Consider the following 12,637-nt stretch of genomic DNA (forward strand, 5'->3'; position numbering starts at 1 on the left):
AGATGGTTGCAGATTTTGCTGTGGCGGCCGGTCAGCATGTGTGGCGCTGCCCCACGATGCGATCGCAATCCAATAGCGATTGCATAGAATAGATTTTGACCCCTGCCATGTTTGTTATCGCAAGAAATGCAGGCGAGGTCGTCGGCCAGCCCCGGAAACAACCATGATACGTCTGCGTCTCCTGCCTCCCCCTACCACAAAGGCGCGTTCCCGTCCCCGGACGCCCATCGCCTGAATCTCTTGTGTACATTACTATTTTGTGTCAGGACAAAGACTTTCTGCTATATTACTGATGGTTTTGACATTTTATCAATGCCTAATGCATTTTTTACATGCAAAACAAATGGTTTAAGTATTAAGTACATGATTGTAAGTACATCTGAAATCTTTTGTATACCGAAAGCATGCTACTATTGCCGACATGCATGCTTGCTGCGTATCATGCATCAACATAGGAGTGTAATTTTACTTACTGCTTTTTGTGTGTGGAAATGACACTCTGTTAGCGATCTACTCTACATGAGGCCCTATGAATACGTTTTTGTTTCCCGATACTCAAAGAATATAGACTGAAAATGTCCTTTTTGCACAGAACTGAATATGAGCAGCACATCATGATTGTTAAGTGTTTAATTGACCTGCTCAGAAGAAAATCACTGTTGCTGACTGTTCTGCATGTACAATAGGAGTAACTCTTGTGACCTTATGTGTTTTAGCCACTACTTAAGTAATACAAACAGTGCTACTGTAGATTGTTCAGATGCATCCAGAGAGTCCTAATGTGTGAGTTCTGCTGTATTTCCTCCTTTCTTATCTAGAATGATTGTGTCAAAATCCCATTTTCCAACATTCTATTCTTTTCCATACAAAACAGATCCCATGCTGATTGGTTTTCCTGTTCTGTTTGCAGGGTGGCGGAGTACTTCACTACAGCAATCCCATAATCCTCTTCTTGTTTCTGATGGCTTTCACTCTGTCCACTATCATGCAGTCGTTCCTCATGAGCGTCTTCTTCTCTAAAGCCAACTTGGCAGCTGCCTGCAGCGGAGTCATTTATTTCACACTCTACTTGCCGCACATCCTGTGCTTTGCTTGGCAGGACCGTATGACTTTCAAATTGAAAACTATAGCAGTAAGTCTCCATATCTATCTAGATTTTACTAAAAAATTGTAATGTCTGGATATTTATGTTTTGCTTCAAATTTTCTGTGCATGGAGAGAGAACAGATTGTATGTTCCTGCTTATCTTCTGTATCTACAACTTAGCCCAAAACTACTGTAGGGCAGCTGGCTGGCAGTGGTAAGAGTACTTGTGCCGCTTCACCAGACACAATGGTGCAGCCAGGTTTTGCAGTAAGGTTGTGCAAAGAGTAAAAATAGACCCCAATGCTTCAGCAGCCTCAAAGAGAAGCCATCACTGCATATAAATATATTTGCCGTTGACAAAATACTATTAAAAATGCATATTGTCCATACTTACCTACTTTTGTTGTTTCCTCTTTGGGAGAAGCCCGGAGATGAGATGCAGGTGGGCGCTGATGGGGCGCAGCTAGGCCATTTGCATCATTAGGCACCACCCCTAGTGGAAAAATGTTGCGGCTCATGCATAAATTGAATAGGGGTCTGGGCCAAAATGACGTGATTAATATAGCATCGCTTTACTAGACTCCCTTCTGTGCTGACCTTCCTGGTATTATTCTCCTCATTCTGCTCACTTCACTAGGAAGTGACCAGGATTCAGGAGGTGTGCCCACTCTGGGGTACGGGGGACTAAAAGAAAAATCTGATGTCTCCTGCAGGATCCGGAGAGTAGGAGAGTAGGATATTATTGTCAAAAGAAGACAGCTGTGATAGGGATTGAGAATATCAATGTAAGGGAGGAAGCACTGTTTCCTTGATGGCTGTGGCTAGAGAAACAAGTTCCCTGTGATTAGGTGCTGGTCATGGATTCTACCAGTAAATTGAGTAGTTCATTAGCAGTCCGAGTACACTCTGCGTATTTGTATCCCAACATTGCCTCTTCTTCCTACTAAATTGGGAAAGTAGAAACTCACACTTACAGTAGGTATAATGGGGGTCATTCCGAGTTGATCGCTAGCTGCCATTGTTCGCAGCGCAGCAATCAGGCTAAAAAATGGCTGTTCTGCACATGGGTATGGGCCGCAGTGCGCACGCGCAAAGTACTTTCACACAAAACTATGCAGTTTTATACAAGGTCGAGCGATTCTTTTCAGTCGCTCGGCTGATCGGTGAGTGATTGACAGGAAAGGGGCGTTTCTGGGAGGTGCTGAAAAACGCAGGCGTGTCAGAAGATAACGCAGGCATGCCTGGGGAAACGGGAGAGTGGCTGGCCGAACGCAGGGCGTGTTTGTGACGTCAAAACAGGAACTAAATAGACTGAAGTGATCGCAAGGTAGGAGTAGGTCTGGAACTACTCAGAAACTGCATGGAAACATTTCAGCACTGTTCTGCTAACCTATCGTTCGCACTTCTGCTAAGCTAAGATACACTCCCAGAGGGCGGCAGCTTAGCGTTTGCACTGCTGCTAAAAGCAGCTAGCGAGCGAGCAACTCAGAATGAGGGCCAATGACCGCTGATTTCTTATACCAGGATTGCGTTTGCAAATAGCTGGGATGGGCCCCATTTTGTGTTGGCAAAATTGTATGCACATTTTCCAGTTCCTACCGATATGTCAGGGCTTTAAGCTTAAAATACTCTCAGATAGGTCTATAATAGGCTAAATAGCACCATGTGATATCCCTACTGCCTCACAATGAGCATTCTGAAAACGCTTTGGATGGCCCTGTGGCAAGTTGCCAGAGGACTGAGGGAGAAACTGAGCACCTAGAGCATCTAGTCAAAGGCTTTCCAGACCTCTGGGTGCCAGTTCAGGTGCTCTTTATGCCAAATACAGGTGTCACGGGCAGCAGTACCTGCCCTGTATAGTGGTATCATGCTTTACAGTGATCACTGATGGTGGTAACTATGACCATAGTCAAGATTTTAATGACCTGATAACTGGATGGTTCAGAATTTTTCATGCACTAGATTTCACATCATCGTTACCTTTAGGAGGGAGCTGCCAAATATGTAAAGACACTTGTTATTGGGTGGGTTTAATAATATCATGGGACCTGGTAGGTCTGCTTTAGCTTATACATGCATTTTCTCTTGTTGCAGAGCTTCCTGTCCCCAGTGGCATTTGGATTTGGAACAGAATATTTATCTAGGTATGAAGAACAAGGCCTTGGCCTACAGTTTGGCAACATACGGAAAAGCCCAGTGGAGGGCGATGAATACAGTTTCTTCTTCTCCATTACCATGATGCTCTTTGATGCTTTTGTGTACTGGGTTCTTGCATGGTATATAGACCATGTGTTTCCAGGTAGGCTACTAGCTAGAAGGATTTAGTGTTTTCTGGATATGCAAAAATATTTAATTTTTTTACTATACTTATTTATTTTGTGCAATGTCCATATAAAACTTCACATGCTGTTCAACTTGTCCTGCATCGAGAAAGCTAAACAATCATAGCCTAACTATGTGCCTGATTCATATTTGTAAGTAAAGCAAATTATCAAGCAACTGGGCAGTACCATGTTGCACTGCACGTAGGTTAGATGTAACATGGACAGAGATATTTTACAATTGGGTTATATTGTTTCTGTGCGTGGTTAATACTGACTGCTTTATTTTTACACTGCAAATTAGATTTCAGTTTGAACACACCCCACCCAAATCTAGATCTCTCTGCACATGTTACATCTGCCCTGCCTGCAGTTCCACGTGGATTTGGCCAGTTGCTTGATAATTTGCTTTACTTACAACCATGAATCAGGCCAAATTTCTTATCCATCCTAGTTGTCTGACTAGGGCTCAGTGAGCACTGAGGTGGCAGGATCATCCTAGCCCAGTGTAATGTTGTTGTTTTTATGACACATGGAGGGGGACCAGGTCCCATGCCAGTATGTTGCCTAGGGTCCCATGGGTCTCTGTGCGAGCAATGCCAGGCAGATTTTCCAATCCAGTGAAGCCCATACTATGGGCTGTCATGTAAATCTCATTCCAAGCATTTTGGACCGTCTTATTTGCATATGGATTGTGGCTTTGAAATTTCCCTTACTCTACTCACTGTCTTTGTGAGGTTGTTGTCAACAAAAACTGACTCCAAACAGCTAAAATCTGAACCAATAATTAAGACATCAACAGAAATGTTCATTTATTTGAATGCTGCTGTTTTCAGCAATAGTAGTAACTGATGTCTCAGCCAGAAGGAGAAGAGCTCTCTCTCCAAGTAATGCTTACATATTATGCATTCCCAGGACACTCCCTTTCATGTTCTGCTTATCATTTCCCCTAATGACTCCCCAAATACAAGAGCCCTCGCTGCCTTTTACTTAACTGGCTTACTCTCCTCCACACACATTCTCTGTCTCTCCGGCCTAGCCTGCCTCCCACGCTCTAATTATCCCTCTTCACTCATGCCAGCTGATAGAACCAGTTGCGTCTGCCTAGTCACCTGAGCATTTGTCAATCTGCATTCCTGTGGGATCTGTGTGGACACAGCACTCTGCATTTAGATGTGTCAAGTGCTCGGATTATTATGCATTGTCAGCTTTAGTAGATAAAAGGCACTGTCTCTCTCTTTTACCTCCCACACCTCTGTGGTTCCATCTCCATGGTACAGCATGACAAGCTAGGATAGAGCTTTCTGAATTAATGAGATTAATGACAATTAAATTGTGAGCTGAAGGAGGCAGTGAAACCAACCTCCAGTTTATTTTATTATTTCTCAAAGCCCTTGTAATTATTCTGTGTATACTGAGTGCACTTGCTACCAATGAGTCCTCAATACATCATACAGAGCGAGACGCCTGGTATGACTGAGCCACTCTGAGAGGTCTTTTGTGCTTTTTTTGTAAACTTTGCAACTAAGGGGGTAATTCCAAGTTGATCGCAGCAGGACATTTTTTAGCAGTTGGGCAAAACCATGTGCACTGCAGGGGAGGCAGATATAACATTTGCAGAGAGAGTTAGATTTGGGTGGGTTATTTTGTTTCTGTGCAGGGTAAATACTGGCTGCTTTATTTTTACACTGCAATCTAGATTGCAGATTGAACTCACCACACCCAAATCTAACTCTCTCTGCACATGTTATATCTGCCTCCCCTGCAGTGCACATGGTTTTGCGCAACTGCTAACAAAAATCCTGCTGCGATCAACTTGGAATTACCCCCTATGCACGGTAAGTAGACCTTGCATGTGAAGCAGTGCTCCCGAAGAAGTGAAGGAATAGCATTAGCCATCCCTTCACTTCTTACACACCGCAGGGATGGGCTTCCTTTGGAGACCCTATCTCTGTGGGTATTTGTTCATGCAATCTATAATTTCTTACTGACAGGCTCGGACTGGCTCACAGGGGTACAGGGGAAACCACCGGTAGGCCCCTCTGCCTGGGCCCCCCTCCTCCTCTAGGAATCAGGTTCTAGACTATGCACTTGAATTATATATTATACATATGTTACCTTATACTGCACAGGATTATGATATATTCTCTACAGTACATTGCTGTCATTAATCTGACTGGCACATTATCATGCATGCACTACATTAATCACTATATAAATTATCAAGGAGTCCAGACCAGGTAATCTATAATGGTTAGCCAAACCTCTACGGTGGCTGGCCACACCTATAATCATGGGCCCATACCACTGCATACCCCCCGGTGGACCCTTCACGCTCCAGTCCGACACTGCTTACTGACGATTAGCAGCGATAAGAAATTATAGTGATTGGGTTTAGGACACGATAATTAGTAAATAGTCCCCTTAGGGTTTTCAGTAATAGGATCACTGATAGAACTGAAAGTCCTAAACAACAATTTCATTGCTCAGGCATCTCCTGGAGCAGAATGTATCTTAAGCCCCGTACACACAGGGGCGATGTGTGCTGAGCGATCTAGCACAGACCGCTCAACACACATCTCTCCCCCCGATCAGCACTCAGCACGATGTGTGCTGAGCGAGGGGTGAGGGACAGGGGGGAGGGCTTTTGGGGACACTCATTTAACCCAGCGGTGAAATGAGCGATCTCACTAGATTTGGCATGCACTAGATTTGGCATCGCTGTCGCAGGCACCCTATACACAAAGAGTTCCGTGCTTAATTTCTCTTATATCCTAGAGGATACTGGGGTCCACATTAGTACCATGGGTATAGACAAGTCCACTAGGAGCCTTGGGCACTTTAAGAAATCAATAGTGTGCACTAGCTCCTCCCTCTATGCCCCTCCTACCAGACTCAGTTTAGAAAATGTGCCCAGAGGAGCCGGTCACGTTTGGGAAGCTCCTGAAGAGTTGTCTGCATTTATTTCTATTTTTTGTTTTCAGGCAGGTCTAGTTAGCACCAGACTGCCTGCTTCGTGGGACTTATGGGGGGGAACGGCCCAACCTCCTTAGGGTTAATGGTCCCGTTCCCCGCTGACAGGACACTGAGTGTCAGGCTCTGTCTAGTTTGTGTTCCCGGAGAGGGCACTAGTGGGTCAGTGGAGATGGGATGAAGAAAACGAGGAGGCTGGATGAGATTCCTGCGCATGTGCGCTGTGTTGTTTATTTAGCAATTGATTCAAACAATATGGTTGCAGGAATACTGATGACAACAGAAGATATGCAATTGTGGGCTGAAAGTCTATGGCAAAGTCTGTGACGTGAGCAACAATCGACCAGGGGACCGATGTATCGGTATGGGAACCGATGGTTCCTGGATCGTGGAGCAGAGCAGGGATGATGGTGGGAATAGCGAGCCAGGTAACTGTTTGCAGGAGACAGGAACTAGTGGTTTAAATCCTCAGTGCAGGTTGGAATAACATTGGCAGCTTGCAGGCTGCCGAACAGGTGTAGGTTAACGAGATGCACCTGGAGGAGAGTCTCTACTGCAGAGGGCTGGAGCACACTGTAGCTGGATAAGGTGTGAAGCTGATCACAGGTACCCGGGTTGCTGGTGCTTGTGGTTCCACGGCAGTGCAGGACCAGGCTGGAAGGCAGAGCAGGTACAAGGTGGAACTGGAGAATGGAGCCAGAGACACAGGTCAGAGGAATGACACGAAGTCCAAGGCAAGGACTGACTCGCCCTGCTGCTCCTGATATGTCCCCCGGTCTGCAGGTATTAGTTGGGATTGAATGGGAGGTGCGGCCAGGCTCTGGATTGGCTGATGCGGAAGAACTGATGGGGACTGTCATGGTGGCGCCCATGCCGTGGCTTGGCGGGAATGCGGCGAGCGTGCACGCCTGCTGACAACAGGAGTGTCCTTTAGGCACAGAATGGCATTAAGCGACAAGGTGACCAGTGGCAGCGAGACATGGGAGCCTCAGATGGAGGTTGCACCGGCGGACAGGTGCAGCTGCAGTAAGTTGATTCCTGACACTGAGCTCCTGAGGAACCTATTCGCAAGCCCCACCACGGCGAGCGTACAGACCCGCAGCACTCCGCCTTCCCTAACAGAGCCAGAAATAAGAAGAGTGGTGAGTAGGTGGGCGGCGTACCGGTTAGCGGGTTGCCGGTTGTAATGGCGGCACAAGGGTAGGAGCACAGCGCTGACAAGCAGGCTGCGGCTCCAGGCTTCAGAAACATGCAGGATGCTGCGTGGTCCGCTGTGAGGGGCGCGATGAAGCCATAATATTAATACCCACACTGGCAGTACATCTTACAGGGGTTTTAACCCACTGTAGAGCAGAAATATGACCTCAGCCAGTATAAAAAAACGTGAAGACCGCGTGCCATTAAGGGAGCGGGGCTTCACTATGAGCAGATCCAGCAGCTCACCAGCACCATTTTCCCTCTGCAGCTATACACAGACAGGCTGGCAGGAAAGAGCTGCTCCTCCACAAAGACTCCAGATCACCTCAGTGGTACCAGGGGGTCATAGCAAGGGGGGGGGGAGCAATAATAGTATACTAAGCCCCTACTTAGTTTGCTAGCCAGCTAAACTTGGAAATTAGCTATAGGGGCGCGGTGTGGCTGGCTCCATCATACTCTGTGTCTCCCTAGGGGGCTCTGTGTGGGTTAACTGTGCTTTTAACCTATTGTCCTGTGTGTGTGGGTTCTTTCACATTTTACTATGTCAAAGGAGTGTGTCTCACTCAGGGGGATCACTGCAGTGTACTCAGGATAGTACACATTCTTAGGCTAGTGCAGGGGTGGGGAACCTTTGGCCCTCCAGCTGTTGTTGAACTACACATACAAGCATGCCTTTCTACAGTTTTGCTATTTGGCCATGTTAAAACTGTTGCAGGGCATGCTGGGATGTGTAGTTTAACAACAGCTGGAGGGCCGCAGGTTCTCCAACCCTGGGCTAGTGGATCTGGACCTGTATGGTTAGAGTCATTGAAAGGGATGATCTCGAATATTTCCCATAAATTATCCCAAAATGAGAAGGAGACGCAATACTTAAGACAGTCGATAGATGACCTAATGAATAGAGATTCAGTGGCCATTCCGGCGTCTCAGATCCCTGCCATTTGTCCACAAAAAGCGTACACTGGCCCAAATCCTGCGGACTGATACTGATGATGATGTATCAGACGTTGAGGAGGATGAGGTGGACTCGGGAGGTGGGGATGCAGCTTTGTCACAGGGAGTACAGGCTCTGATAGAAGCTATTAGAGATGTCCTGCACATTCCTGACAAAGCGACAGAGGATGAGGAGGAATCTTATTTTAATGTAAAAAAGAAATCCTTTGCTATTTTTCCTGCATCTAAGGAATTAAATTCCCTATTTGAAGAAACTTGGGTTAATCCTGACAAGAAGTTTCAGATCCCTAAAAGGTTACTGACATCCTTCCCTTTTCCTCAGGACGATAGGAAAAAATGGGAAAACCCACCGCTTGTTAACGCATCGGTATCTAGATTGTCCTGTAAGATAGTCTTACCGGTCCCGGGGGCAGCCTCCTTAAAGGATGTGGCTGACCGCAAGATTGAGACCACTCTCAAGTCTGTATACACAGCTGCGGGGGTGGCCCAGAGACCCACTTTAGCTTGTGCTTGGATCACTAGGGCCATTGCAAAATGGTCGGGTAACCTAATTGAGGGGTTAGATTCCTTACAAAGAGGGACCTATTTTACTCCTGCGCTATATACAGGACTCTGCAAATTTTATGGTGGAAGCCATAAAAGAAATTGGATTGCTTAATGCACGTACCACAGCCATGGCAGTGTCTGCACGCAGGGGCCTGTGGTTACGTCAGTGGACGGTTGATGCAGATTCCATAAAAGGGGGTGGAAAGCCTACCTTTCACAGGCAAGGCCCTGTTTGGTGACGAACTGGATACGTGGATATCCAAGGTTACGGCAGGTAAGTCTACATATCTTCCTTCCGCAGCCCCCCCAGTTAGGAAGGCCTATTCTGCTCCGACTCTGCAGTCCTTTTCGGACAACAAAATTTTAAAATAAAGCCAAGGGTTCTTCTGCAGCCTTCAAAGGCAATAGAGGTAAACCCAGAAAACAAGCAACTGCAGGTTCACGGGAACAGAATTCTGGTACTGCTTCCTCAAAGCCTTCAGCATGACGGTGGATCTCTCTGCCTGGAAGACGGGCAGGTGGGAGCCCGGTTAAAAGATTTCATTCATGTATGGGCGACATCATGCCAGGATCAATGGGTCAAAGAGCTCATCGCCCAGGGATACAGACTGGAGTTTCAGGACCTCCCACCTCACAGATTCTTCAAGTCAGGCTTACCAGCTTCTCAGGAGGCAAGTATAAATTTACAGGATGCAATTCAAAAACTGATACAGACTCAGGTCATTGTTCCCATTCCACCTCAGCTACCGAACAGAGGGTATTATTCCAACCTGTTTGTCAGGAATCTGCATTCTCCATCGCATCACTTACTGTGGTACTACAGGTTCCAGCAGTTCAGTTCAGTTCCAGTTTTCAGTCTACTGCAGCCTGGAGTACACAGTGCTTCTAGTTAACAGCATTTACTCCCGGTGCACTACTGAGCCCAGCCAGCAATCAGCAGAGCATTGCAGAATTACTCTCCTGATGAATCATTAGCTTCAGCTAACTCACAGCTGATCTGAACACCCAATCCAGCGGGGTGTGTTCTCACAGAGATGCAAAATCCAATCATCACAGAGCAAGGGGTATAAAGTAAACTCCAGTTCCTGGCTCAGTCTCATCGCCTTGGACAACGCGTCTCCTGTCTTCAGTCCTCTGTCTGCAGAGATTCCCCAGTGTATTGGACCTGTGGAACTACAGGTTCCAGCAGTTCCATTCCAGTTCCATTTCCAGTCTGTAATCCCCTGTTTCCAGCGATCTCCTATTTCTGCCATTTCCAAGTTGTTTCCCTGTTCCAGTGTTCCTGTGGAACTACAAGTACCAGCATCCATTCCAGCTTTCCTACGAGTTACATTCGGTGTACAAGTTCTCCTGGTTCCTGTGTTCCTGTTTCCAGTGGTTTCCTTGTTGTCATTCTTCAGTCTTCAGTTTGCTATGAACTCCAGCCACAGTTTGCCACAACAACTTGCAGTAAGAGACTTTCTTCAGGTGTTCTTCCATTACTCAGCCTGTGCACCTGATTACCAGCATCTAGCATTGTCATACTTGCCTACCCTCCCGGAATGGCCGGGAGGCTCCCGAAAATCGGGTGACCCTCCCGGCCCCCCGGAAGAGCAGGCAAGTCTCCTGATTACAGGGGTACCCCCCTGCCCGGCTGCCCACTTAGCGAGTGAAGTGGGCGGTCCGGGCAGGCGATGACGCGATTCTTGTTGAATCGCGTCATGCAAGCCACGCCCCCCACTGTATAATGCCGGTAATTGCGGCATTACACAGTGGGGGGCGTGGCTTGCATGATGCGATCCAGCAGCCACGCCCCCATCCCTCCTCTGGCCCGCCTCCCTCCTCACATCAGCTCACTGCCCGCCCCCCTGCTGAGCCGACTGGCTGCTCTCTCCCGGAGAGAGCAGCCCAAAAGTCGGCAACTATGAGCATTGGCCCTCATTCTGAGTTGGTCGCTCGCAAGGCGATTTTAGCAGAGTTGCTCACGCTAAGCCGCCGCCTACTGGGAGTGAATCTTAGCATCTTAAAATTGCGAACGATGTATTCGCAATATTGCCATTACACACCTCGTAGCAGTTTCAGAGTAGCTCCAGACTTACTCGCCATCTGCGATCAGTTCAGTGCTTGTCGTTCCTGGTTTGACGTCACAAACACACCCAGCGTTCGCCCAGACACTCCCCCGTTTCTCCGGCCACTCCTGCGTTTTTTCAGGAAACGGTAGCGTTTTTTCCCACACGCCCATAAAACGGCCTGTTTCCGCCCAGTAACACCCATTTCCTGTCAATCACATTACGATCGCCAGACCGATGAAAAAGCCGTGAGTAAAATTCCTAAGTACATAGCAAATTTACTTGGCGCAGTCGCAGTGCGAACATTGCGCATGCGCATTAAGCGGAAAATCGCTGCGATGCGAAGATTTTTACCGAGCGATCAACTCGGAATGAGGGCCATTGTGCATTGCATTCAGCACTTAACAACTTGCTGTGTTAGAACTGTCTCCTGCTAGGGCCTTGCCTTAAAGACGTGTGCTTCTACAGAGACTGTGTGCTTTGATTGCTATTTGTTATATATCGGAGTTTCGTTTGCTGCATCTGATTTCATTATTGCCTTATCATTTATATGCATCTGATTTCATTATTGCCTTATTATTTATATCAAGTTACAAGTTCATCTTCATTGCTCATTTGTTACCAGTGACTTTTGAAAACTTAATCCAATAAATTAATATATTATTCATTGTTCCTGTCATCCGTTATCCCTGTGTGATAATAAATACCAAGCGCACATGCGCGGAACTTTTCGTCAGTCTCCCCGTTTCCTCTATCACTCCTATACTGACCCACTAGTGCCCCCTTCGGGGACAGACAAAGTTACAGAATCCTGACACTGTTTGTGGTACTGAAACTGAACGGTTCGGTGAGACCCATTTTAAACCTCAAGTCGTAGAACCCGTATTTACGGGTGTTCAAATTCAAGATGGAGTCTCTGAGAGTGGTGATCTTGAGTCTGGAGGAAGGGGAAATCTTGGTGTCTCTGGAGATCAAGGATGCATACCTTCATATCCCAATCTGGCCACCTCATCAGGCTTATCTCAGGTTTGCCTTACAGGACTGTCACTACCAGTTCCAGGCTCTGCCTTTTGGCCTCTCCACGGCTCCAAGGGTGTTCACCAAGGTAATGGCGGAGATGATGTTCCTCCTCCGCAAACGGTGCTGATAAAAGCACCATCCAGCGAGCGGTTGTTGAACAGCATTGCCCTCTCAGCTCAGCTTCTCCGGGATCACGGGTGGATTCTGAGCCTACTGAAATCTCATCTGGAACCAACACGGAGGCTTACGTTCCTGGGGATGATACTGGATACGGATGTACAGAAAGTATTCCTTCCATTGGAGAAGGTAGTGGTGACCCAGTCGATGGTGCGGGATGTTCTCAAACCAACCCGGATACCGGTGCATATCAGCATTTGCCTTCTGGGAAAGATGGTAGCCGCTTATGAGGCACTTCAGTACGGAAGGTTTCATGCCAGACCCTTCCAGCTGGACCTGTTGGACAAATAGTAACGGATCGCATCTCCACATGCA

The 12,637-nt window shown here is 47.1% G+C and overlaps 1 protein-coding gene across 1 annotated transcript in view; it reads left to right on the top strand.

The window, feature by feature from the left end:
• The window catches only part of ABCA4 (ATP binding cassette subfamily A member 4), a 502,596-nt gene that overhangs the window by 220,839 nt on the left and 269,120 nt on the right, over nucleotides 1–12,637 (top strand). Inside the window, exons 15-16 of the mRNA XM_063941498.1 lie at nucleotides 911–1,132; nucleotides 3,181–3,385. Of these exons, the coding sequence (XP_063797568.1) occupies nucleotides 911–1,132; nucleotides 3,181–3,385 (427 nt within the window). The remainder of the gene's footprint in view (nucleotides 1–910; nucleotides 1,133–3,180; nucleotides 3,386–12,637) is intronic.

Source organism: Pseudophryne corroboree, chromosome 9, assembly GCF_028390025.1.
Source record: "Pseudophryne corroboree isolate aPseCor3 chromosome 9, aPseCor3.hap2, whole genome shotgun sequence".
In the NCBI taxonomy this organism is placed as follows: Eukaryota; Metazoa; Chordata; class Amphibia; order Anura; family Myobatrachidae; genus Pseudophryne; species Pseudophryne corroboree.